This window comes from Amphiprion ocellaris, chromosome 14, assembly GCF_022539595.1.
Source record: "Amphiprion ocellaris isolate individual 3 ecotype Okinawa chromosome 14, ASM2253959v1, whole genome shotgun sequence".
NCBI classification, from domain to species: Eukaryota; Metazoa; Chordata; class Actinopteri; family Pomacentridae; genus Amphiprion; species Amphiprion ocellaris.
In genome coordinates this window covers 5,557,211-5,584,875 of record NC_072779.1, presented here as the reverse complement: position 1 = coordinate 5,584,875, position 27,665 = coordinate 5,557,211, and the positions used below count along the sequence as shown (strand labels likewise).

General features: G+C 37.9%; 1 protein-coding gene and 1 long non-coding RNA gene across 3 annotated transcripts in view; one reads left to right on the top strand and one right to left on the bottom strand.

The window, feature by feature from the left end:
* The window catches only part of LOC111563869 (uncharacterized), a 38,489-nt gene extending 23,723 nt beyond the window's left edge, over positions 1–14,766 (top strand). Inside the window, exons 2-4 of the long non-coding RNA XR_002745715.3 lie at positions 6,162–6,266; positions 10,637–10,764; positions 12,250–14,766. This is a non-coding gene — a long non-coding RNA (uncharacterized LOC111563869). The remainder of the gene's footprint in view (positions 1–6,161; positions 6,267–10,636; positions 10,765–12,249) is intronic.
* On the bottom strand, positions 9,150–13,143 carry irf1b (interferon regulatory factor 1b). 2 transcript variants are annotated; one of them, XM_023263129.3, is made up of 10 exons: positions 13,014–13,143; positions 12,276–12,369; positions 11,649–11,748; positions 11,367–11,534; positions 11,171–11,211; positions 10,879–11,002; positions 10,632–10,739; positions 10,483–10,505; positions 10,170–10,287; positions 9,150–9,922 (listed from the first exon to the last, which is right to left on the bottom strand). In XM_023263129.3, the coding sequence occupies exons 2-10, from the start codon at positions 12,360–12,362 to the stop codon at positions 9,816–9,818; spliced, it is 876 nt and encodes a 291-aa protein (XP_023118897.1). In that variant the 5' UTR covers positions 12,363–12,369; positions 13,014–13,143; the 3' UTR covers positions 9,150–9,815. The 2 variants fall into 2 exon arrangements, with proteins under 2 accessions (XP_023118897.1, XP_023118905.1); XM_023263137.3 differs by lacking the exon at positions 10,170–10,287.
* Positions 14,767–27,665: the final 12,899 nt, after the last annotated feature.

The window sequence follows — 27,665 nt, the reverse complement described above, 5'->3', positions numbered from 1 at the left end:
AGTCCGTGTCTGCCTCGGTTAGTTATCTTTCCATCTGCTATCCTGCAGACTTGACCCCGTCTGAGCAGCAACCGCTCAGAGTGCATCAACTCCCACTGTGGTCACATCCAGCGACAGTCCCTGCAGAATGCATGACACCGTGTCATTATTAATCCCAGCTTTTCCCAAAGAATCTTGGGGACCCTTTTTATCACTCAGGCAGTCATTACAAGCAGTGGGGAAAAGTGTTGACATGTAACTCCATGCCAGATGCATGTGATTGGATATTGTGAATTTCTAATGGGTTTAATTTCTCCCAATTGATGGATAGAACAAGTGTTAACAAACTGTACATCATGTGCTTGTATATGGTTGCATTTGTTCACTGCTGCAAATGTAGCAACTGCCAATATCACACAGTAAAATAAACTATTTGGAGTCTGTTTTTATGATGTGACTATAAGGAGTAATCATGTTAGAATCATCAATTACTTCACTGGGTGGAAGTTCCCAATGCAGAAGAATAGTCATGAAGCAAACCTTTTCTCAGGACAAGCCATGTAATTGCATAACCTGTAAAGACAAAAAAAATAAATACATTTTTAAGTAATAATGAAACTAAAAGTCTGGTAGCAATGGTGCCAGAAAAAAAGAGCATATTAAAAAAACTTAAATTAGTAACAAATATTTGTAAAATAAAGATTTAAATACAGTAAAACCATTCAAATACAATGCAGTGATCTGTGAATGTAGTAGACAGATGAAAAGTGAAGATAATTATAAATGAAACAATCATTTTTGTTGTTTAAGTTCACGTCTATGTCTGTTCATCCATTCACTCGTCAACCAAAATCTGATTAACAAAAATGTGATTAATTGCAATTAATTAATTACAAAGCCTTGAATTAATTAGATTATGTTTTAATCAGGTCCCAGCACTACTAAAAACATATATTTTTGATGAATGTATATAATATATGAAGCCAAAATAATCATTTGATGCCAAAGACATAGCTTTGAATATAAACAACTGTACAGTAAAATTAACTCATTGTTCCAAGCTGACATGAACTTAAACATACACATAGTGAGTGACAAAGCAGTTTTTGTTGCACATTAAAGACCACGTTCTATATTTAATGCAGGGAATCTTCTGTCAAACATACTGGATATCAGTAATAGTGATTATTCAGGATGACTTTTAGTGAAAATTTTCCCACAATGGCTTTGTTAAATACCTCATGATGTAATTATTAGTTTTTTTTTTAAAACACGGGGTTTTGACACAACATCCCTGATTGCAGTGCAGGTGCTTTGCAGTTAACAACAGTCAGTCAGCGTCACGAGAGAGAAAAACTTAGGGAAATACCGAGCTGGCCTGATATTTACCCTGCTGTTTGCTGTGTGTGTGTGTGTGAGAGAGTGTCAGAGGAAGTGACCTCCTATGTACAATTCTGTCGTTTCACAACTGATTAAAAAAAAAAAACTGCTCCGGCTGATCTTCTGACTCAGAGGGAAGTAATTAAAATTAGCACAAGTCATATGAAATGTTTACTCTCAGCAGGTGGAAAAGCAACAAACATCTCTCTCTTTGATTCGTCAAACGCATTATCTCGCTCGCACCGATCCCCCTCCCTGAGGCTGCACTCCCTGGTGATTTTTGCATGTTGGCTGCTTTAGCCGCCATCTTAACTCATCTCTGTAGGGAAGGACAGTTGGGTGTGATGGGTTTGGTATTCCTGCTCACGTGCCACACCCTTTTGTTAGGCGGAAAAGGCCTCTGGATAGAAGTAGAGTGAACTTAAAAATGTCTTCTATGCAGTTATAATGCCATAAATCATTAAATAAGAGTTTATGTGGAAAAATTGTTTAAAAAATGTAATCAACATACATAAGATTTTTCCAAATACCTACAGATTTTGACTGTATATTATAGCTAATTTACTGTTTACATTTTTAATTTGTTTTCTCCTGTATGTTATGTGTAAACACTGCCTGCAGTTCAGCCCAGTTCAGCTAAACAGTCACTGATTTTTTGCAATATGACTGTTGGTTGCAGCTGAATCAGTCATGGCTTTTCATTCATTCAAGAAACACAGAATACACATACACAGTGTTAATCCTCTGAACCTCTTTAAAAGGCATGTTATCGTTTCAATTTCATCAAAATTCAGAGCCAGAAACTAAAAAAAAAAAAAGGAAGAATTGCCAGATTTTCAACTTTCAGGCAGTCCTTGGAGCATGTCTGAGCTCTAGTTCCCATTGAGGAAATTAATCAAATTTATTAGACTAATTAATCAAATTAAAACAAAAAAAAAATAATAAAAAAAAACAGTTTGCTTTTTTCCAAAAAAAAAAAAAAATTAATTCTTTATTTTACCAGGTAAGATCAGTTGAGAACAATTTCTCATTTACAGTGATGACCTGGCAAGAGGCCCCAGCAGGAAGAAAGATAACAAATAAACAATACATTCACAAAAAAGGTCACACAAGTGTTTAACAGAGATTAAAACAGCCTAAATTACTGCTAACAACTGAGTGAAAACAGTCAGCATGTACAGCAGTCAGCTAGGGTCTGCTGCAGCTTCTGCTTAAACATGGAAAGTGATGAAAGAGATGACAATTTGAGAGATTTTTGGAGGAAATTCCAATCGATTGCTGCAGCAAAGTGAAAGGAATGCCAGCCAGGCGAACTTTGGGGACAGAGAGTGTTATGAAATCACTGTACCTCAGGTAGTAGTTGTTATGGGAGGGATGCAGGAGGCTGGAGACGTATTGAGGTGTCTTCCCTGGTAGGGTCTTGTAGATGAGTAAAAGCCAGCGCTGGAGTCGCCTGGTGTAAAGAGAGGGCCAACCCAGGTCACAGTGGTCTCTAATCAGACTTTAAGAAATAAACAATTCTGCATTCCTTGCACAACTGAAAAGCCGTGACTCACTCAGCTGCTACCAACAGTCACATTACAAAACATTAGTGAGTGTTTAGCTGAACTGGGCTGAACTGCAGGCCGTGCAGCACTTTAACTGGTATTTTTCTATGTAGGCAGCTGATATAGTTTAATCCACTGTGCCATGCTGCTTCATCAATGTCAAAATAACTACTAAAAGCATGTCAGTGAGCCACACTATTTTGCATATTTCTTAATTTTCATCTACGCACGCATTGTAGTTTATTTTTATGTACAATCCATATACACTGGACTGCTGCCATACAGTGAAACAAATGTGTGAATTAGCCTCCCAGCTCGTATACAAGTGGGAGTAAAAGAGGAAAGATGTGGTTTAGGCGGGCAACGTTGTCACATTAAGCTTATATTAACATGCAGAACCAGCAACATATCCGTCATACACCGGCTCTGCCAGTGAAAATAACTGCTGTCTTCTGCTTATAGGTCAGGATTTAGTTTATTGTATCAACGTTTTGCAATGGAAACATTTTTTGGCAGTTAAAGGAGGCATTTTCTACTTCCTTCTTCCCCGAACTTTGCAAGACTGATTGCGTCGACGTGGCAGATTTATACCTTTTCTATTCAGCGAAAGGGGTGAAGAAAAGAAAACGCACAACTCTCATCTAAATCTACACACAAAAGACACTAGTACTGAATCAGAGGAACGTCATATTAATGGAATTAAGGAAATCTGCAAATTATTTGAGAATTCCCTCCTGATGATTCACTACAAGGTCTTTTCCTCAAGCCTCTTCAAGAACACTTATATTTAATTCAGGCAATTTTAAGGGGTTTACAGTTCACAAATCTTAAGTTTCATGTTGCAGAGACACACAAACACACAATATACATGCACACACAAAGTGAGTCACCTCAAGATCAAGCTCAGATGCATGTACAGTTTGTAGTCGCCCCTTTTTATTTATTTATTTTTTTACTTTTTCCTCTGGCATATTCACTTCATTTTTCTTGGCATTTATTTTTAATGGTTGATTTTTACTAAATTAAGTTGAACCTGATATTAGCACATTGTTCTTCAGATTATTTTATCTGGTTTGCTTCACTGGAAAGAGCTAAATTGGTAAAAGAAAACTTAACACACACACATTATTTACTCTGTATATCTAAAAATGCCTAAGACAAATTTATTGTCACTCTACAGAAGCTTCTGCTGTTATTTATTTAAAATTAAGATTCTTTTTTTTTTTTACTTTGATGATGATCCAAATGTGTTATTTCCTTGTTTATAAATTCCACAGGAGCTTTGTACGGGATGATTGTGTCTTTTGGAAAATATGTATTTATTTATGGAAAACAAATAATTTTTAAAAATCATTTCAACTGTCACATATTTGATGATAATTCTGAGAAAAAGCATCTGTGCCAATGAAGTTTCCATTCACGTAATAATGTGTAGCTATAACCTGGGAAATAATTGTGTTTTTCCTATTTTTTCACATTTCTTGGCTTTAAAACAAAGCAAGAAAATGCAATAAATGCATTTTTTCCTTTTATGATGTTTTTTTTAGTTTTAAAAGAAAATAAAAATAATCAACCATTTGCAGTGAACTTTCTAGGTATTAATCTGTATATATAAATTCTATGAGTACTACAAAAGTACTTATAAGGAGTAAGGGAGGAACAACTGGACAGGTTTTGGAGCAGGAAGTGGGAGTAAAAGGAATATGAAAGATTTGGCTGTGTGATTAACAGGTTCTATGAGATCTCATTGCCTGCCAGCTTACGTTCTGTAGATCGACCACAATGCAGGTGCTCCTCGCAGGATTTTAGCCCTTTGCTCAAGGGAAAACAGTTCCAGCAGCTGGGAGGGAGGCAAACAGACAATAAATCTGAGAAACAGGGAACAGATTAGTGGAACTAGAAGACACAGAGCCACACATACCTGCAGAGAGGAGAAAATAAAGGAAAAGAAGACACACAGTTAATGACATGCACCAGTGGCTGTAAATGCATGGAGGAAGTTACAAGAATCACAGAAAACTCGAGTATAGACACATCTGAACAGGATTTCCAAGGGAGAGCATAGTGGCTGGATTAGAAGAGAGAAAGAATAATAAAAGGAAAACTAGCAGAGCAATTAAAAGAAAGTAAGATCTTTGACCTCATACGGTTCATGTAGGGGTTAAATGGGTACCAGTGTTTTCTTTTTGTGACTTCTGCTGGTATTAATTTTGCTGCATTAAGCTACTAAATGCAACAATAGCAAGATCCGTCCTCAGATTTGGGTCAATATATAATTGCGGGACTTTTTGTAACATAGTTGACAGGTATCATAATTGACATTTTTGCTGTTTTCAGGCCTAAAATCAACATGGCCCCCTATAACCAAACACCACATTGCATTTTTACAAAAAGATTCTTCTAAAATATTATATAAACAATTGAGTAAAATTGAAAGTTATTTATAAAGATATTGTAGTAAACCTGTTGACATGCAATAAATCCACTACTTTATATTAAATAACTCAGAAAGCCTTGGAGTCTTGCCAGTCTTTTCTTCAGGAGGAAATGACATCATGTGGAGCAGGTCATGTGATCTGGAATTAACACACTTCCTTGAGAGGTGTTTTTGTAATGGGGAACTTAGTTGAAAGTGATTTCTTGGACAGAGATACAATTTGTTCTTTTCCATATAAAATTTGATATATTGGCAAAAAAGAAACATCTGTCATGATTATCTCAACTGAATCAAAACAATTTTTGAATAAGCTCAATTTATTATTGTTTAGCTCATTAGAAGGTGGTTGTTGTTAAATTCAGACAGTTATTTAGTTGACATTTTAGTGATACCCAGTCATTTTTATAAATAAGTGATTATTTCCATAATAAATAATTATGGAACTTGTAAAGACATGATCATGTATGTAAGATACATCCCATGGACTCCAAAAGTCCCTCATTTATATATTAACCCATTTGTTGTTCTTCCATTTCAGTTTTCATAATCAGTGTTCTTTGGACCAGTGTAGATCAAAATTTCTGGTTTATTTTTTGCTTGTTATTTTAAATTTCCCTGCAGTCTTCCCAAATCTTGCCAGAGTCATAACTGTTCCGCTTCCTTAAATGGGCACGTAGTTTAACGTGACTCTTGTTTTTGTATCTAACGGCGAAAATGGGAATGCCTTCTTAGAAATGTGCTCCACATATGTGAAAATTTGAAAAAAAAAGCAGAAATGTGTTTCATCATCAACTCTTTTTCCTCTTTTTTTTTCAAAGGAAAACTATCTGCAGAGGATTAAGCGAAGTCTTGGTGCTCTTCAAGAGGAACAAGAGTGTGATGGTTGCCTGTAAAGGAACTACGTCTGAAACTGAGACAGACAGGTTGTGGGAATCAAACCTATACTGTACACTCAGCAAAAAATATACATTTATATGTATCGACATGTCTATAGTCTGAATTTATAGTGTTTCACATCTGTTTTTTGTTGTTTTTTTACCAGTTTGTCCAGTCTCTAGTTTGCCAACCACAGAGGCTGAGTTCACACACTACTAGTAACATCTTCATAATATCACTTTTTATTATGTACGAATGTGTGTTTATCCAACCATTATTGGCAATATATATTTACAGAGTTTCATGCTCATTGTAAACTCATAAACTGAACAAAAGGTGTTTTTTTATGAGCAGCTGTAATGTCAAATGTTTAACATACAGTAATGCTGCATTAACCTGACCTGGGTTTGATTAGTTAATCATTAATTTGTTCATCACGCTGTTAGTTTGCACCTCGGGGCTTTTTCAAAGGTTCAAGTTCAACAGCATTTTTGAGCTTTTTGAATTCACAATAAGAGCTTTTAAACTGTCCAAATAAGTGTTGTGTTAAAATCACTGTGCTTGGCATTCATCAGAGTTTTTTTTTTTGGTTGTTTATTTTTATATATATATATATATATATATATATATATATATATATATATATATATATATATATATATATATATATATATATATTTATTTATATATATATATATATATATATATATATATATATTAAAAAAAAATAAATTAAAAAAAAAAAAATTTTGTACACGCTTGTTTTAAAAGAACAATCCACTTTTAGTACAAAAAATACTTCATATTGATGAATTGTGGAAGTTATATGTACGATAGCTCGGTAGAAAAAAGAATAAAAAATGTACTATACATCTACTGCACTGTGAAAAATACTGTTTTTTGGTTTTGTATCACAATTTCATAAGTGGCAAAACAAACTTGACGTATCAAAAGCAAAAGTACTGCCTATAATTGGTGAGGATGCATCATTGAGGTCATCTCTTCTGGATTTTTTCTGGGATTTTTTGTGGAACTTTTAGTAAAATGGAGAGAGTTTACAGACAAAAAAATAAATACAAATAATAATAACCTGTGTGTGTGTGTGTGTGTGTGTGTGTGTGTGTGTGTGTGTGTGTGTGTGTGTGTGTGATCATTTTTTTCAAAAAGAATGTATCGTTAACAATGATAATAATAATAATATAAATATAATAAACATAATAAACATAGTAATCAGATATTAGATTTTATCCAATTATAATATTTATTGTTTACTCCTTATCCCAAATAACTCGAAGAAATCTAGATTGCAAACCCAACCAAAGCTCGGCTCTTAAGAGGTTAATGAATGAATGAATGAATGGAAGCTCTAGCAGCATTTTGTCCCACTGAAGCCAAAACCAACCAGTGTGTAAAAATGAAACTGTGAGTCATACATTCATACATTTTAAAGGCTGAAATGTGGAGTCGCTGGTGATTTCTGGGAGCTGGGAAGAGGGGAATCTGTTTTCATGTGAAACCTGAGTTTCCCCCAAGGCCAGGGCGTAAAGCAAACACCGAAAACCCAAAGAACAGTTCTTAAATTAGTTAGTGCCTGTATTTACCTCGTGAAATACACAACGCATGTCACGTCATGTTTGAAGGTTTCCATCGCCATCATACTGCAAACAGCAGTCTTCAATAGAAGCTGTTGTGATTCACCTTTATCAAATGTGCTTCTCCATCATTATCACTCTTTTTTCTTTTAAATTAGCCATTTATGAGGTAAGGGTATTTATTTCTGTTACTGGCAATAACCTCAATAAAACAGAATGTGATGCAGGTACACACTTTTCAAGTAAATTCACCAGAAATGCAGCATTATAAGAAATGTCTCAGCACACTGAATATGCCATGTAATAGAAGATATGCTGTGTCTTTACTAGTGTCAAGAAGAATATTAGATTCTCTGTGTTATTAAATAGTAGTCTGGCCCACATTTATGTTTTATTTCCTGTACAGTATAACAAAATGAGGTTATCACACTGAGGTCAAGGTTTCATCGAGAATAATTTATGGTCACACAAAAACACATGCATAGAAGCAATTAGACATTAAAAAAATGTATGCAGTGGCATGAGACAACCAAAAATGTCAAAATGTTTCTACCTACCCTGAAAATTTTACAGGAAATTATGTGGTTTCCCCTCAAAACACTTCAGCTGCCCTTGTTTAACATGGCAAGAAAAAAAAAGGACCCTGTAAAGTGCATCTACAGAAATCCAACGCAGCAACTCGTTGAGTAAACGGCATATTTATTATCACATTTTCCTCCTTAATGTAAATCAACCAACCTCCTGGAAACCTGAAAACATTCAAGAAATAACAGAAAGGAATTTAATCTCTGTGAGAGCAGAGGGTCATTGTGATAGAGGCAAAAATATACAGATATATTAATTAAAAGAAGTTCCTCTCACCCTTTACAGTGCTATTTATTACTATTCGTGCTGATTTTGGTCAACATGTGTGACGGTATATTGTGCAATGACATTATTTCTTCAGAATCTGTGGGGATTACAGGGGAACCCCAGACAGAGAAAAAAACAATAGCTGATGCAACTATTCACGGTGCGTCTTGTTTTTAAATAGCCGCTTTAACCTGTGCGATATATTAATAGTAGGTGAAATCTTAAATGCATTTTAGCTTTTAAAGCCGTTCTTGGATGTAGTCGTAAATAAAATGATAATTTACTGTATGACATGATGATTTGAACCAAGATAAGTTGACTTTTTTGCAATTATTCTTACGTTTCAGCACTGCTAAGGTTACTTTTATCTTGCTGCCTTATCCTTGCCAATAAGAGGCTTAAAAATCTGTCAAATATCACTGACTCGATTACTGCAGATGACTAAAAGATATCCATCTTCAGCATAAATTCAGGAGTCAACATTCATTCATGTTTTGTTAACACATTTATTTTTTTTTAAAAATCACACACAAACACAAACAACTATGTACATTTTTTACACTTGCTTTAAGCAAAAAGCTTACATCAGCTTTCACCAGAAGTTGAGAGTTAAGATACATGTCTGTCCCTTTAACTGAAGTTTACTCATAACGGAGGGAAAAAAAAAGTGATATTATTGTGACACTATGCATTACCTACGAGTCAAATTCTACACGCACCAAATGCCATTTCCCCTCTTTGCTTTAATGGCTATGTGTTATAATGTAAAAATGTAATGATCTGCTGGAACTCAACAGATTTATATGCTATTACAAGTACAACAAAAAAAAAAAAAAAAAAACAGAACTGTACAGTAAAATGCTTTGAACCTGCCAAAAACACAAATGATGAGCAGAATGTGACCTCCTGTCACACAGCAGTGTACTTCTTCATAACTTCTTTTCACAACTTCATATAACAGGATGAGGGAGGGGGAGCAAGTTCTCGGGGGGAGGATGGTGTTGTAGCTTAAGGTGCTGACACCGGAGGGTGGGTGGTGAATGATTCAGCTGAGATGACGGCTCACGTGGAAGGAAAGGTTGTGACCAAGAAGAGCTCTGTCAAAAAAAGTCCACAGTGTCAAAACCACTGTCCAGTCCAGTGCTGCAGTTCTCATTGACTGAGATTGAGCTGTTTGTACAAGCTCCAGAAGTCGTCTGTTGGGCTTGTGAAGTCTGAGACCAAAGTTGTGTACTGTGGCGTGCTGTCTAGTTCGTCGACTGCAAAACAAACGAGAGAAAAAAACATTTACATTAGGTTGTGTGGCCGATAGAGACTGCTAATTTCATCTACAGCTGCTTGCAAAACCTAGCCACATGTGGTTAATGTTATATAGGCCGGCTGATGCCAACTGAAAAAAGTGTGTTACTTGAAAAAACCCTCATGTAAACGTATATATTGTACATCATCATTACCAACAAGTATGCATCTGAATGTGCTCATCCACCATCAGTTAGCAACATTTACCTGAAGAAGAGTCACTCCAAAGGCTCTCTGGACTGGTGCATGCGTCATTGTTCAGGAAACCCTTGTAGTCTGAACTGTTTGGCATCCACTGTGTTTCACTCTCCAGTTGCTGGCAAATCTGAAAGAGCAACACTGGACTAAGTATGGAGCTTTCACACACCAAACAGTCTTTAACAATCTAATTTTTTTTTTTTTTTAACTTTTTAGGGGTATTATAACACAAGCCAAGCAGGCAGAGTAAGACAAAACATGGGTATTCCTGTCAATGAAAAACGCATGCTAGTAAGAATAGGAAGTGAAAGCCGATGCTTACCTGGATGATTTCGTCGTAATCATCTGGAAGATCACAGCGAGGAGAGAGGGAGAGAAAGAGAATGGGATATTAGCAACATGCTTCAGTTCACTTTTATTGTCCTTAAAACTAAAATATTAACTAGTATGAGATATGTGTTGCTGTCTTACCACAGTCGTGCTCAGGCGAAACTTCAAATCTGTGGGAGAAGCTGTCAGGGCCGATCTCAACTGACGAAGACCAGTCAGGAACCTCACATGGAGAAACAATGGACAAATCTGCAACAGCAGCGAACAACATCAGGTAAATTAGCATCCTTTAGCTTAACATCAAGGAGATATTTTTCTAGCTTTACAAAAATCACAACAACACAAAGCTTTTTTTTGTTTTCGTAGGTATCACTATGTTCTTCCTCACCTTGCTGGTCGATCTGCACTGTGCTGTCCACTGTGTTTTCTTGCATGTCCTCTTGTGGTGATGGAGGAGTGGAAGACTGAGTGTCGCTGTAGTCCGTGTCTTCCTCCATCTTCACCATCGAGCTCTGCAGACACAAAACAGACAAAAATTCTGTGAGAGTCAGGACATAAAAAGTCGTAGTTGTATGTCTATTTTCCTGCCATTACATGATCTAGGTCAGTGTCGGTGTCCTAGTTTGACTATATGAAAACAAGCGCCACTGCAGACACAGTACAATATCGACAGTATTTACCTTCCTCCTCGGCTTTGCTTCCCTCGCCTTGCTTCGTTTATCTGTGCAGAGGAGAGAGAAACATTTTTGGTCACTTGCCATCTCAAACAATAGCTCGTAATAAGGCTGCAGAACAAACTGAGCAGGCGCTGCACTGCAATGTCAATCACGTTAAAAAAAAAAAAGCAGCTTGCTCGCTTCCTGTCAGTCGTCTCACCTCTAGATTTCGGTGTCGAAGGCAGCATCCTGAAGACACGCACGGCTTGGTGACCTTTGTTAACACTCTTGTCTTTCACCTCCTTGATGTCAGGCAGGGAGTTCATTGCACAGCGGAAGTTGGCTTTCCATGTTTTGGGGTCACAAGTCTGGCCCTCCGCATATTTCCCTGCAGAATGCATTTGCACATCATAGTTTAGTACATTTTTCATACTTAGAAAAAAAACAAAAAAATTTGCTTTCCTATTCAAACACTTGAAATGCATATTCGCTTCTTGCTCACCTGTGTGAATTGCCCATTTTTTGAAAAGGCATGCATCCTTGTCCAGCTCCCAGCCGTGCCGGGCTGCGTGTTTCCAGGGAATTGAAAACATCGTCTTTTCCTGGGGAAAAAAAAACAAAAGAAATATTGAGTTTGAACAAAAGAGGCAGCACATAGAATGAATTCAAGTAGTGCTGATATTCAACTTGTATGTTACTGCTTTTTTTGTGTGTGTGGCCAAAATGCCAAAAAAATGCAGGTAAAGGACTGATAACTAAAGTAGAGCCCAAACTTCACTTTACAACTAGCTCTTTGTGTCTATTTTCACCTGTTCAAAGTGCCAGGAGCTGTTTGATTTAGGCTGCCACAATTGCAGAAAGTTTAACTGCTAACTGTAGTATTTTTTTCCCCTGTACAACACTAAAACCTCACCCCAGCCGTTGCTTCAAACAAGCTGCTCTAAGAACCACATGCAAATTGTGTGTGAATAACTAAACATCAACAAAAGACCCATGCAGCTACGGAAAGATCACTTCCCTCTCATAGCCCAGAAGTCAACAAATATATTTTAAGATGTCTATCCCTGTGCTCCTTGTTTGATTTTCAATTCAATATGTTGCAGGTGGATGGAAGAGGGAAGCCTCTCACCTTATCCAACCAGGTCAGACCAGAGATATCGTTGGACTCGATCATGCTCTCCAGCCATGGCCTCATCCTCATCCTTGTCACAGGCATGTTTCCCCTATAAATGCGGAGCAACAGAGACAAGTTTTAGATAAACGAGGAATGCTGGTTTATGTCATACATTGGTGAGAACCGCCGAACTCCTGCCTCTGCCTTGATTTACTGCTGGCTGCTGGCCGCGCAGGAGGCTGAGAGGAGTTCACGGTCAGGGCAAGCAGGGCGCGCAGGGGGGCGTTTACGCGTAGGAGTCAACGGCAAGTATGGAGGTTGCCAAAAAACGTCTCTTGACTGAAATTTTATGGCGTTTCATTTAAAAAAAAAAAAAAAAAAAAAAAGGCTCTCAAACGCACACGGACTCAATAGGTTGTTAAAAAGTTTGAATAACCTGCATTTTTCAAAGCAGGACGCATTTGGACGGCTGTGCGCATGGAGAAAAAGTGCGCGCATCTGCATGCAAATCATGCACATTAAAAAAGTCTCTTCATCGCTCATTCAATCCATTCTTGTTAGTAAAGAAGAGGGGAGATGCGCTAGAATTGCTCAAAGTTAAATATTTGACAAGTTGGAAGCAAAGTTTGTGTAAATCAATGTGGCGAGAAGTAAAAGAGTTCCAAAGAAACACCAACAATATAAATATCAGAAGACTCATTCTCATTCATTATATAATTGGAGTAGAAGTGATAATAAGTAAATTTCACTTACAGACTGTTTGCGCTAAGATTCCAGAAGAAAAGGAAAATGCACGGGAATAGTCCGTTTGGTTTAAGTTTGCTCCAGAGAAGCTTCTTCTCTCGTCTGTAAGTTATCCTCTTGTACACCTCTTTCAAACAGAAGTGGGCACTGACTCCCGGAGCGTGGAGCCTGCTCTTTTTATTGGGTCTCGTGGGTATTCCCCGGCTGGGCAGGGAGGCTGTCACTGTAAGAAATGTCAACACTAAAAAATAACCAACATGCAAGTCTCGTCTTCACCTTGAACCTGGAAATTATGCGTTATTTGACGGTATATTTGCACATTTTACGCTTCACGGTAACATCTGTGTTATGTATGCTTTGAAAAATATCTATATTTTTAGCTTTGCGTGTTTTAAATTGAAGTAGAAGAGCAGATCACTGCTGCAGGTAGGAAAATAGATGCTCTTTACGCAGTGGAATAAACACCAAAGTGTCTTTCCACCGAAGCGACTTCCACTGGAAACAGCTCATCATAACATCTGCATATGTGCAGATAATTATTCAAAATGTAATTTGTGCAGATTTAATGCAGGACGAAACGTAGAACTTTAGTTGATGGGGTTGATATTTTTTACAGTGGTTGTGCGCATGCGTCGTTCGAGCCTCTGCTGGAGCAGTAGATCCGTTTCCGAGAAATCACGTTGATGAGAGCAAGGAGGAAGTTGACAACAGGGCTGATTGCGACGGCTTGATGCACGTAGACAAATCATAAAACTGGATGGTCTGACCTGTCTGTCACACCCATGCTTATTTTTATGTAATATTTTGTACACATATTTACTTGTCTTACAGTGCAGAACTTCATTTTTTATGCAAATGTAAAAATATTTGCACATATCGCACATTAATACCATTAAAAGTTAATGTTTTAATGTTCAGTTTAAAGCCGCATAGACTGCTGCAGTAATATCACTTATAATTTTATTATGATTGTGCAAAATCGTCTTTATTCAACTATTAATTTGCATGAAAACTATTATGGAGAAGTCCCATCCACCTTGCAGGTGCCAAAGTTCATCCCCCTGGCATGAAAAACATGTGCATGAGACCAGCCCTTTAGTATAAACAGCAACCGGCTCGAGAAGTGGAGCATTTACAAGAAATGATGTAGTAATTTTCGGCGGCCTGTAGGGGCGCTGTGCTCCAGGCTTTTCTCTCTGCGTTCATGTGGTGCTGCTTGGTGCACAGAGGCGGCGGGAAAAGAAGCGAACTGTGAGGAAGCAGCAGCAGCAGGAGCAGCTGTGTGCGCTCAGGCTGCGCAGCTTTTACGCATATCAGTCATGTCTGTGGCAACAACTCACCAAGACCTCTAGAGAAGATAAAACTAAAGGAAGACTGACATAAGACCACCAGACACAAGAACAGCTTCTTCCCCTCTGCCTTATAAACAACTGAGCCATTCCTCCACACTTGTATATACAGAATACCAATATGTACAGCACTTTTGCTTTTTGCACTGTATCATCATCATTTTGCACTACTATGTTTAAATATGCCTTCCTAGCTTGTAAATATCTGTATATATTGTGTTCAATTTATTTGTATTACTATTATCCCCCCCCCCCGTTCTTCTTTCTTTAGTTCATTTTTAATTATTATTCTCTTTCCATATTCCTAGGATCACACCAACAGCCCAAACCAAATTCCTTGTATGTTGTACGTGGCCATCAAAGCTGATTTTGATCAAACAAAAATCTAATAAAATGGCACGATCAATTTTTTATTTTTTTTTGTCATACATCCTGGATTCAGTAGTCTGTCTTTGCAGCATTTATTAAATCCCATATAGAGTTCGTGTTTATGGCTGTGATCTCTCACAGCAGGGAGTTTGGGAAACTCCAGCACCCTGCTGTCCATCTAGGGGCTTCCCGCGTCGTGTGGTGCGTTTGCGCGCTCACGCCGGCTGCGCCACTCGGCTCGAGTGCGCGCCCGTCAGGGAGGGAATGGCAGGGAGTTTTCCTGCGGAGTTTTCTCCGGTAGTCAGGCTGTGGGATTTCCCGAGAAAGGTGGAAATCTGGATTTGCAGGGGGAAATCATCCCGGTTTTCCGAATTTTATAATGCTTTTGTCTGAACGATTGATAAAGCTGTCTGGGTGGAGAGACTACATGAGGCGGTTGACTGAAGTAAATGAGGCGTGGAAGCTGTTTCGTTTGGGAAATTCTAAGCATGAAACTCTGCTGGTGAACATTTGGGCACCAATTTGGGCATTTTCTGCATCAGTTTATGGTGAAAAATCAAAGAAAACTAAAATGTCTGACACACTGAGAAGGTTAAACCTGGTAAAGATCCCCACACTAAGAACAATATATATTTTCTTTTCTAAATTTTTACAAACATATATCCTGAATATAAAAATATGTAGACAAGGAGGGCTTAAATGAACTGCTTTAGAGGGTAATTAAAGCATAATGGACTCTTTTAACCCTGTAAGACCCAAAATGAGCAACAGAAAATTAATAAATAAATGAAACAAACTGCATTTTTGCAGCAGTGGGTTTTACAGGGTTAAGACTAAATAAAAAGGGGCATCTTCTGACATGTTAAGGGGCAAATACCCCCTCTATTGGTCGAAGATACCTTGCAGGGGAGCCATTTTGGTCAATGCAAACATGCTAATTATGCATAATATTATCTTTATTTTCAAAATTTGATATTTTTACTTTAACTGCAGTATTAATGTTAGATCACACATACACACATTAGTTTACATTTAAAAAGTTCTTGCCAGTAAATGTAAAGTTGATCACTCTCAGACAAATCTTATATAACTTCATTATTATTGATCTTTAAATTATTGATACAACTGTGTCAAACTGCAGAGGATGCTAACTGACAATAGCAAGGCATTCACAGGGAGGCATAGCTTATATTTTAACAAAATTACAGAACAAGTATTTGTCTTTTTTGTTGGTGGTGTTATTCAAATAAATAGATATCCCTCCATATGACTTTCATGTAAACAACAAAAAACAGTTTGTATATGTATATTCTTATTTAAAAAAACCACTGAGGCCTATTATGTAGTGTCAAAAATGTACATTAAAATTCTTTATAGCGTCTTTTTTTGATTTCCTAATATTAATAAAAATTATTCCAATACTGTTTAAAGATGATCAAGGCAACTATAAACCAAGAAAATAACCAACTGATTACAGTATATCTAGTTGTCAGCAGGAGGATTATGGGACTTCCCTTCTAAAGAGGGAGGGGCCCAAAAATGTTTGCAATATTTTTATTGATCTGATATTATTTTTATTCCCCTATTTTAAACATATGTCTCGACGTCTGAATCTCACATATATAATGTCTTCTACAGTGACTGATAACTGTTTCCTATTTCCAACCTAAACCTGTCCCTCCACTTCATTCACTACCTCACCTAATCCTGAAATACTTCTCTCCATCACCACTAACCATCCGCACCAAACTACACCTCATTGTTTACACTCTCTCTGACAAATTCCTGTACGATGTACTGTCAGCTCTGTGTACAGTGATAGTGTGCCTGATTATTTAGGCCACCTGCAAGGATAAAACAGTAATTTGAGGCTTTGGCATGAGACAAGCTGCTTGAGCATCCAATCTCCCCCTGGACCATCTGCTTTGACAGCTCACTGACACTGGATCAGGCCAAAGCCCTCATTCGTTAGCCGTGCAATTACAGTACACCGTGACTTCACGCAGGTGGCAGGATGTAAACACTGATTCGTGCGGAGAACAGAGGCATTTATGCACATTTGTGTCGTACATTAGCTGTTTGTAGGACAGCAGCTTGTTTTTCAACTCTGGCTGCAGGTATTACGACACACATCCTAGCTGTTAGGACTGCTGTGTATGTGTGTTTGTCAGTCAAATGCGACTTTATTGCCTCAGGTGATTCTTTTCTTCCTCTTATTTTCTCACACAAGAAACATTTGTCCAAGTCGAACGCTCCCAGAAATCACCTGCCAAAGCACCTGCAAGTCTCAGTATAAACGTAGCACTGAGGAAATTATTAGAAAATTTTTCACAAAGCTGTCTTTTAAGGCGGTTTAGTTCCATAATTTCGACATTTTCAACTACTGCGACTTTGTGGAGATAATGAAGAGAGAGACAATACAAAGAAATAGGGGGATGATTTGGTTGGAATTTGGTTATGGAGGAATTAATGAGATAGGAGAAGGCAAGATGAATGGGTGATAAACAAAGCAGGTGATGTAGAGTTTAAAATTACTTAATGATAGCTTTAACAGCATGAGGTTGAATTTTTAATTACACAGATTTTAGCCCTCAGGTCAAACACACCTAAGTTCAATCATATTTCATTCAAACAGACCTGCTGGTGCAACGTTTACGTGATTTAGCGCCCCCATCAGCCCAGTCAGTGTACTGTTTATAAGAGATCACACCACACGTCATCCTGTGTAGGTTTATCAACAGCTGAGTAGTTTTTATCTAAGATGTTAGAGCTGAGAATTTCTATTTTTGATTCATTAGAGCAAAATAAAGGATCAGTAGAAGGAACTGTATGCAGATAGTTCAGTAAAAATACTTGTTAAGCAACACTTGATGCATTTTATAAGCTGAATCTACTTATTTTTATTGCAATTTTGCTGAAAATTATCCCAAAATCACTGATCCATCTGTGCATGAGCAGCATTTTATTGTCCTAACAAGTTAAGATGGAGTTATTTTTGATGTATTTTGTATTAAATTTAGTTCACCCAACTGTGTGATTATATAATAATGTGATAATGTGATTTTTAGGGATTTCTTTCAGTGGTCCAAAAATGCAACACTGGGCTTTAATGGGTGCTACTTATTTACAGGCCCCATCACTGGGTCAAGAGTAAATTCAGCAATTGTGCCATCTATGGCAATATACAGTGTCTATACTGCATATATATATATATATATATATATATATATATATATATATATATATATATATATATATAGGTTATGGGGTTAAGGTTAAAGGTTAACTCTACTCATTTTGTGTAGGATTAACACTATATTAACAAGCACTGCACATCAACTGCATGCAACAAATGTGATACTCGTTTTGTGCCTCATAGATCAAAAAGACTTTACATATAAGGAAACACAAAGGAGAATGCCATCCACCAATTAAAAGTCCTCAGACATCATAAATCATTATGATGTTAAAGCAAAGTGCAGTATGTAAATATGAACAAATTAGAGGACTGATCTAATACAATTCCACTTTTGCAAGTTTAAAAAAATAAAGGAAAGTTGTAATAACATCATTTTCTTATCATTTTTTTTATCATGTGGAAGTGTATTCTAGCATCGGTTGCAATTACAGTCTTGACTTGTTCAAATAATTTGCATTTTATTGTGCCATATTCAACAATTTCATATCAGTGCAATTCATTTTAAGATGCATATTTTAAAGAGCGTCTGATGACTGACATTACAGTAACTGTGACACAACATTCACATCATAGTGTGTGTTGCTTCTGTTCCCTGAAATGCTGTTATTTCTTTGTATTGCAAAACACTGAAACTAATTTTTGGAATGTTTACTTACTTCCTTCAGCCAACACAACATCCCTGGGTGGGATTTGAAAAGCAGAAATGGTTAAATAGGTATGAGCACATCACCCCAGGCCGGTCCCAGGCTTCTAGTCCAGTCAGGAATTTTTTTTATGCTTTTATTGTTGGTTTTTAAAGCTCTTAACAGTCTTGCTCCACTTTATTTATCTGAGCTTTTAACTTTAGAGGACCAAAAAAGAGCTCTGAGGTCATCCAGTCAGTGGCTGCTTGAAGTACCCAGGTCTAAATACAAACGCTGGGGTGACTGATCATTCTCTGTAGCTGCACCCAGGCTCTGGAACAAATTACCCCCCCGACATTCACCAAAACTTGGCCAAACTTAAATGACAGTATTTCTTTCAGATTGTATCAGATTTTGCGATGATGTAATTTTTCATCAGTTGTTACTATGAGCATTTTCTGAATTGCAGTCATCTAGTTTCCCATTTAAAATGATAAACTTCTGATAACCTTCCAGCTGCTCAGTTTACTGAAACTGTTGTATGATGTGTTCATTTTAGGGAATTCTGTGAGCACTGAGCTTAAAGATCGCTTTGATTTTGAATGAATATCTTGTGTTATGTCTCTATTTGTGTTTTTTTTTCATTAATGTAACATACTATTGCAAAAAAAGGGGGATGTGAAATGTGATATTCTTTGGTGGTGCACTTTTTTTGAACACCAGTGTAATCTGAAGATCTGGTTTTCCTGAACATAATTCTTAATTCCAGCCCCTAAAATGAAACAAGATCTACGACTATGGCCCTTAGTTATTGCTTAAGTAAGCACTGCTGTGGAAATAAATCATTCTAACCTTTAATGATTTAGTGAAATAAGCAGTGTACGACTTGGAAAAAGGAATTTAATCTTAAAAAAAGGCCTAACAGAGGCTGTGAAAGATTTTAGCCTCCGAGCTTCAACCCCTGTTGGTCTTCAACCTTTTTTTTTATTATCTCATTTCCTTCTCATTTGTCATTTATCTCTGCCCTCACCTTCACCCCCTTCTGCTGCACTCTGTGACCTCCCGCTGTAATAAAATACAGGCTGATACTGATTCATGTTGATTTACACATGTAGGCCTATTAGACCAAACTTTTTAGCGATAACCAATCTCCAATAAAGCAACGTCATTAAAACTCACATTAAATTAAAGCTGCAAGCAGCGTTGGACGGGTCCTCGCATCCTTGCTGGTCGGCGAATCCGTGCACGTCCACCAGGTGGCGCTGCGACCGAGAATGCATGTCGGCCTATGGATGTGATCAGGACTGGACTCTGATCACACATGTAAAGTTTGAGGCAGATTGGAGCATGTTTAGGGCAGTTACACAGCAGTTGATGTTTCATGGCGAAGCATCAAAATTCACGAGGCCGCCATGGCCACGCCCTCAGACTTAAGGTGAGCATTTTGATAACTTTTGATCACCCATGCCTGGAGTACATCCTGGCTGAATTTCATATCTGTCGGTGTTACCCTGTTTGAGTTGATAGCTTTTCAAAATGTCAAAAAATGACCCAAAATTTAAGGTTGGTGTAAAATTGTAGAAAGAAGAAGAAGATTAAAGAAAGAAAATACATAAAAAAAGAAGCAATTAAATAAATGGGAAAAAGTTAAGACAATTAAACTTTTATAAAGTATGGGGGGGAAAAAAGATGTAAGAAATTAAAGAATTGTATTTAATAAAGAAACAGGAAATTTGTAAAAAAGTGTTGTAGTCTTTTGCAGTTAATTGATGGATAGGCGTAGTGAGAGACAGCCAGACAATGGGGTAGAAATAAGAATGAGAACAATTCATACAGCACGGGGTTGCGAGCGGGAATCGAACCAGGGCCTCAGCGTTGAGGAACATCTACATGCATCAGTGGCTTAACCCGCAGAGCTATATGATCACACATATTGCATGTCAGCAAAGGTGTACCAACCCAATAGAAGTCCAGGGGAAGGGTTAGGGTTGGAGAGGTAGGTCCTGACAGTTGTAATGTATCATAAAAAATTGATATATAAATTAAAATTTTTTCATAATTTAATATTAAGCCACTCAACCCAAAAAATTTATAAAATAAAGTTGGGGTTTTCTCTTCAGCATTGTGGTTGCACGTCTCCGATAGAGGATATTTAGACCCACAATGCTGAAGGGAAAACCGTGGATTAATTTCTCGGATTATTCTGTTGCTTAGTATTAATATTAAAAATATTTATGTGTCATATTAAATTTACCTTATTTTTCATTAATGCTGTAAGGACCTTGCTCTGTAACCCTAACTCTATCCCTAGACTTTCTATGGGATTTATACACGTTTACAAGGCGAGAACATATGTGCTCATGTAGCTCTACGGGTTACGCCTCTGACGTATGTACTTGGTCCCCGCCGCTGAGGCCCGGGTTCGACTCCCGCTTGTAAACCCCATGCTGTATGCGCTGGCCTACCTCTTATTTCTAACCCCGTTGTCTGGCTGTCTCTCACTACACCTATCCAAACAAAAAGTGAAAGAGACTACTACACTTATTTAAATAGTTAAATGTTTATTTACAAATAAACACCTTAAAGACAATAACACTTTTACTAGGAATTAAACACAATTTACTATGAAAACTTTAAATATACAATTACACATTAAAATCTACTACAAGTTCTTAAAATTACAAACTACAACAGTTTATCTAAACATTTAATATTGAAAATAATATTTTAACTCATCACATCCAATAATACTTTTGACTCAACAATTACACATTAAAAAGACAGAACATTTGGACATCTAATCTAATATTATAAAATCATACAGAATGACAAAAGACCAAGACTACACTTTTAAGATGAATCTAAATACAGACAAAAAATTTGAAAAACACCAGTGACACTTTTGAATATCTAATTACACAGAAGACACAATAACAAAATCCAAAAAAAACAAATAAATTTACATATCTTAAAACGTTTTCTATTCTGAAACAAAAACATCTGGTTGTTTCTTCAAACAGTTCCTCTTTCAATGTTCTGGGTTGCACTATGAATTGATTTACTAATAACTCTTTTCTCAAAACTGCTTCCCTCATAAAGTCTACTAATAGTTGAAATCATTGATCAAACTAATGTTACCTTCTGATCACCACTAACTATACTTTTCATTGAATACAATCAAAGTTTCTGGACCATTTCTAAATAGCACACAGGTGAACATCTCACCAAAACTCAAATGGATACTCTAAATGTGAAATCAAGACTCATGTTCACAACTTTTAAGGCTTCGATTAAACAGAAATTTCTAACTAACAGAGAAGTACTAAGACACTTTGCACATTTCAGTCCTCACACTATCTGACATTTCAAACTAACAGACAACTACACATGGACATAGAAGACACGAGTCCTTGGACTATCTGAAGGTTCTAGTTTACAGACAGCTACTGTGAAACTTCGAAAATTTCAGCCCTCACACTGTGTGAAAGCTCATCTCCTCAGGACTCAAGAGGTCTGTACACTTAGAACATCTTGGAAATCAGGGTTCAACCCTCCAGCACAAAGCCTAAAGTCCAACCTCCTCACAAAAACTGTCGAGTCCAAACTCAAGTTAAAAATTAAAGCTGCAAGCAGCATTGGACGGGTCATCCATCTTTCTCTACAAAACTCCTTTATGTCCCCAAACTGTGGCCGTGAAAACAAAAAAAAAAAAACAATTGCGCTCTTTGCGCTCTTTGCGCTCTTTGCGCTCTTTGCGCTCTTTGCGCTCTTTGCGCTCTTTGCGCTCTTTGCGCTCTTTGCGCTCTTTGCGCTCTTTGCGCTCTTTGCGCTCTTTGCGCTCTTTGCGCTCTTTGCGCTCTTTGCGCTCTTTGCGCTCTTTGCGCTCTTTGCGCTCTTTGCGCTCTTTGCGCTCTTTGCGCTCTTTGCGCTCTTTGCGCTCTTTGCGCTCTTTGCGCTCTTTGCGCTCTTTGCCTTTTCCAGCAAGTTCTTGGTTTTGCAGGAACCACCCTTCAACTCCAATCCACTGACACTCCACACCACAGACCACAACCTTTCCACTCCACTATCATCCTCCGCAAGGTTCCCAGTGGGGATTCGAACCGTGACCCTCCACATGACAGACACACAACCTATGTGTGAGCTATCTTTCACACAAGGTCCTTCATGGACTTTGTTGTAATGATGGTTGAAAGAGGTTGTCATACAGCCAAAGTATGTATATATTGTAAATAAAGCTGCTGTAACAATGTAAATTTCCCCTGGAGTGGGGAGAAATAAAGAACTTTATCTTATCTTTATCTTATCTTAAAAAGTGTCAAAAGAGCCCTGGGCTGGATTCGAACCAAAAACCTCCTGGCTGAGAGGCAGATAACTTACCACTGCGCTATCCTTCCTACTGGGTGTAACTGTTAGTTTTCGTAAATGATGGTACACAAAACTATTAAGGCGGTGAAGATAATAAAGGTACTAAGGTGGATTTCAACCGGGGACCTTCAACATGCCAGGCAAAAAACTTACCTCTACACCACCTGTCCTACAAGATGTTGCTCTAACTTTGCTTAAATGATGCTAGCAATTAGTACTGGAGCATTCAAAGGACACATAAAAAGTGTGAGTGGGGATTTGAACCATGGACCTTCAACATGTGAGGCACAGAACTTACCTCTGCACCACATTTCCTACAAGGTGTTGTTGTAAATTGGCTTAAATGATGGCATCAATCAGTACTGGAGCAATCAAAGGACAAATAAAAGGTGTGAGTGGAGATTTGAATCATGTGAGGTACAGAACTTACATTGTAGGTTTGTTTCTGAGACTGAATACACCCAATCTCATCTGATCTGCAAAGCTAAGCAGGGTTGGGCCTGGTTAGTATTTGGATGGGAGACTACCTGGGAATACCAGCTGCTGTAAGCTTTTTACTTCTCCTCACAACCTGAACAAGACACTGCTGGTCATTCACTAGAGACAGCTATCAACTAAAACCTCTTGGTTTCTTTATTATACACTCTATGAGGTGGATAAGCTGCAGCTCATGCTGATTTATTGCTGGTTCTGGTTGGAGCCAAAGAACAAAGGCGTCACCTGTTGGAGCAGCTGATGTCCTGCAGCCTCTTCACCACAGAAAGCCTCTGACAGCTTCAATTCTTTACACTCTGACTGCAAGACACCAATCACATAGGAACATATACATGTGTGGAACAAAGAGCTGAACTGACACTCAACATGTGTTTGACCATTTATTGATAAAGACATTCAAACATGTCTAGAGATAGAACATGTACAGGCTAGTTAGACATGACTTCCTGTTTCATGGCGAGAAATTCAAAATGGCCGCCAGGTGGTGCTATGACAGTGAGTCTATATCGACCTATGGATGTGATTAGGGCTGGACTCTGATCACACATGTAAAGTTTGAGGCAGATTGATGCATGTCCAGGCTAGTTAGACAGCACTTCCTGTTTCATGGCGAGACATCCAAAATGGCCGCATTCTGCTGGTCACCATGGCCACACCGTCAGACTGTTGCAGAGTATTTTGATAACCTTTGATCAACCATGACTGGTGTCCATCCTGACCAAATTTGAGCTCTCTCGTGGTTACGGTGTTTGAGTTAATAGCTTTTTAAAATGTCCAAAAATGACAAAATGTCCAAAATATGAATCATATTTCAAAATGGCCGCATTCCGTGGCTCGCCATTTCCACGCCTTCAGACTTTTGCGGAGCGTTTTGATAACTTTTGATCACCCGTGATTGGAGTACATCCTGGCCAAATTTCAGCTCTCTTGGAGTTACGCTGTTTGAGTTTATAGATTTTAAAAAATGTCCAAAAATGACACAAAATTGTCCAAAACATGACTCATAATTCAAAATGGCCGACTTCCTGTTGCATTATGGGTAATGATGCAAGAGGCTTTTTTGTGCATCTTGATGAGTTACATATGTGTGCCGAATTTCAGAAGTCTAGGTCGAACGTTGTCCGGGGGCTGAATTTTCGTAATTTTCTGGGGGCGCTATTGAGCCATTTTGGCACGCACGCGTGCCATTCCCCTAAAATATCAAATTTTTCGCCAGTCCTGATGTGTGTGGCGATTTTCATGCGTTTTCGTGTATGTTTAGGGCGTCAAAAATGCGTTTTCCCCGTCCGTAGAAAAAAGTATAATAATAATAATAATAATAATAATAATTAAAGCTGCAAGCAGCGTTGGACAGGTCCTCGCATCCTTGCGGCCCGGCTGGCCCACGCATGTCCACCAGGAGGCGCTGCAACTGAGACAGTAAAGTTTCAGGCAGATTGGACCATGTACAGGCTACTTACACAGCACTTCCTGTTTCATGGCGAGAAATCCAAAATGGCCGCCAGGTGGTGCATAGATGTGATTAGGGCCGGACTCTGATCATACATGTAAAATTTCAGGCAGATTGGAGCATGCACAGGCTAGTTAGACAGCACTTCCTGTTTAATGGCGAGAAATTCAAAATGGCCGCCAGGTGGTGCTATGACTGTGAGTGTATATCGACCTATGGATGTGATTAGGGCTGGACTCTGATCACACATGTAAAGTTTGAAGCAGATTGGAGCATGTCCAGGCTAGTTAGATAGCACTTCCTGTTTCATGGCGAGACATCCAAAATGGCCGCATTCTGCTGGTCACCATGGCCACGCCATCAGACTGTTGCAGAGTATTTTGATAACCTTTGATCACCCATGACTGGTGTCCATCCTGACCAAATTTGAGCTCTCTCGTGGTTACGGTGTGTGAGTTAATAGCTTCTGAAAATGTCCAAAAATGAGGCAATTGTCCAAAATATGAATCATAATTCAAAATGGCCGCATTCCGTGGCTCGCCATTTCCACGCCCTCAGACTTTTGCGGAGCGTTTTGATAACTTTTGATCACCCATGACTGGAGTACATCCTGGCCAAATTTCAGCTCTGTCGGGGTTACGCTGTTTGAGTTTATAGATTTTAAAAAATGTCCAAAAATGACACAAAATTCTCTAAAATATGACTTACAATTCAAAATGGCTGACTTCCTGTTGGATTATGGGTAATGGTACAGGAGGCTTTTTTGTGCGTCTTGATGAGTTACATATGTGTACCGAATTTCAGAAGTCTCGGTCGAACGCTGTCCGGGGGCTGAATTTTCTTAGTTTTCTAGGGGGCGCTATTGAGCCATTTTGGCACGCATGCGTGCCATTTCCCAAAAATATCAAATTTTTCGCCGGTCCTGATGTGTGTGGCGATTTTCATGCGTTTTCGTGTATGTATAGGGCGTCAAAAAGGCCGATTTCGACGCCTAAAAAAAAAGTATAATAATAATAATTCCTAGGGTTACAATAGGTTCCTCGCACCACTTCGTGGTGCTCGGACCCTAATAATTCCTAGGGTTTCAATAGGTTCCTCGCACCACTTCGTGGTGCTCGGACCCTAATAATTCCTAGGGTTTCAATAGGTTCCTCGCACCACTTCGTGGTGCTCGGACCCTAATAAGGGCATTTATTTACATTAGATAAGATTTGAAAGAGTTGCTGTACATTAGATCTCTGAGTTGACGGGAAAATGTGGTAAATGATTAAAAGGACAGCAGTAAAATGTGTTGCCCCTTCTTGCAGGGAGTCGCTCGGTCAGGGAGTACTTTATCTTTAATGCTGTAAAAAGTGTCTTTAAAACATATGCAGAGATAAAGGAACTGGAGGCAGACGGGACTTTTTCTCGCAGATGTAAACGATCTATAAAGATCTTTTATCTCAATCTCTTGCTTCATACTGTATAGAGAGTTTGTTCTCCTCATGCCATTGTTATTACCTGAAAAATGATGACCTCTCCCCAGCTGCAACCATGACATTGTCATTATGAGGATGACAGCATACTTTTTAACATCACCACTGTGGCTGTACTGATGGTGCTTGTTAACATGACTACAGGCTTTTGATCTTCTTTTATTGAGTTGTTTTTTATCCACAGTGACAATAAACCACTTATCGTGTAAGAAAATTGGAGTCTGGCCTTGAAATATAACATTTTCCTCAATTCCTGACCAACATGTGAAGGTAGCTACATATGGGTGACAAATTAAAGGAAAACCCTGAACTTTTGACCCCTCCAGTGATGGGATCCAGTGGCTCCGTTATGCTCTGTGGGGAGGCACTTATCTGGCAAGGTTTGGGTCCATATTCCTGCAAATGAAGTTATTCGGAGAGATCACCTTTATCCTCTGATGAAACATTTCTCTCCTGATGGGAGTGGTCTCTTATGAAATGACAATAATCCCATTCAGTGAACGACTTGATGATAATGAAAATGATGTGAATCATATTTCATGGCTGCCAGATCTCAACCCAAATGAACATCTTTGAGAGGTTTTGAAATATCTATTCTGAAGTATTTTATGTTCAGTTTAGCTCACCCAGCTCAGCCTCCTCAGGGCTGTAAATGCTCACTGTGAGCATTTATGTCACAGTCAGGCTAATTCCTGGGCAGGTGGAAGGTGTGGTGCAGGCAAGGAAGAATCTGGGTTTCCCTATGAAATCACAACGTGGGCGATAACCTTCTTGAACAGTATTAATTTTTTCGACAGTTTGGTCAAAATATCAAAATATAGGGAAAAAGCATCTTTCAGTTTAACATTTTTTGTGATTTCCTGCCTTTTTAGAGCTAGAACAGTAACTCACAATTCAGAATTTTACAAAACTATTTTTATTTTAGATTTTACAACATGCCCACTGTTGTGGACAACAGAACAATTTTTGTGACTCTTCGAAATAAAGAAAACAAAAATGTTTATCCATTTTCTTATGAAACTACATTTAATAACAATAGTGTAAAATTTAAGATGTTGCATGAAACATAATTATACAACTATTTATTTATGTACTATATTAACCCCTTGACGCCTGAATTTACTTACAATTAAATACAAAAAAAAACATTTTTTGTGTTTTTGCTTTCCAGCTGATGCTAAAGTAAGTACAGATTGTTAATTTATATGTTACAAATAGAACATAGATACATAATAATAATAATAATAATAATAATAATAATAATAATAATAATAATAATAATAATAATAATAATAATAATAATAATAATAATAATAATAATAATAATAATAATAAT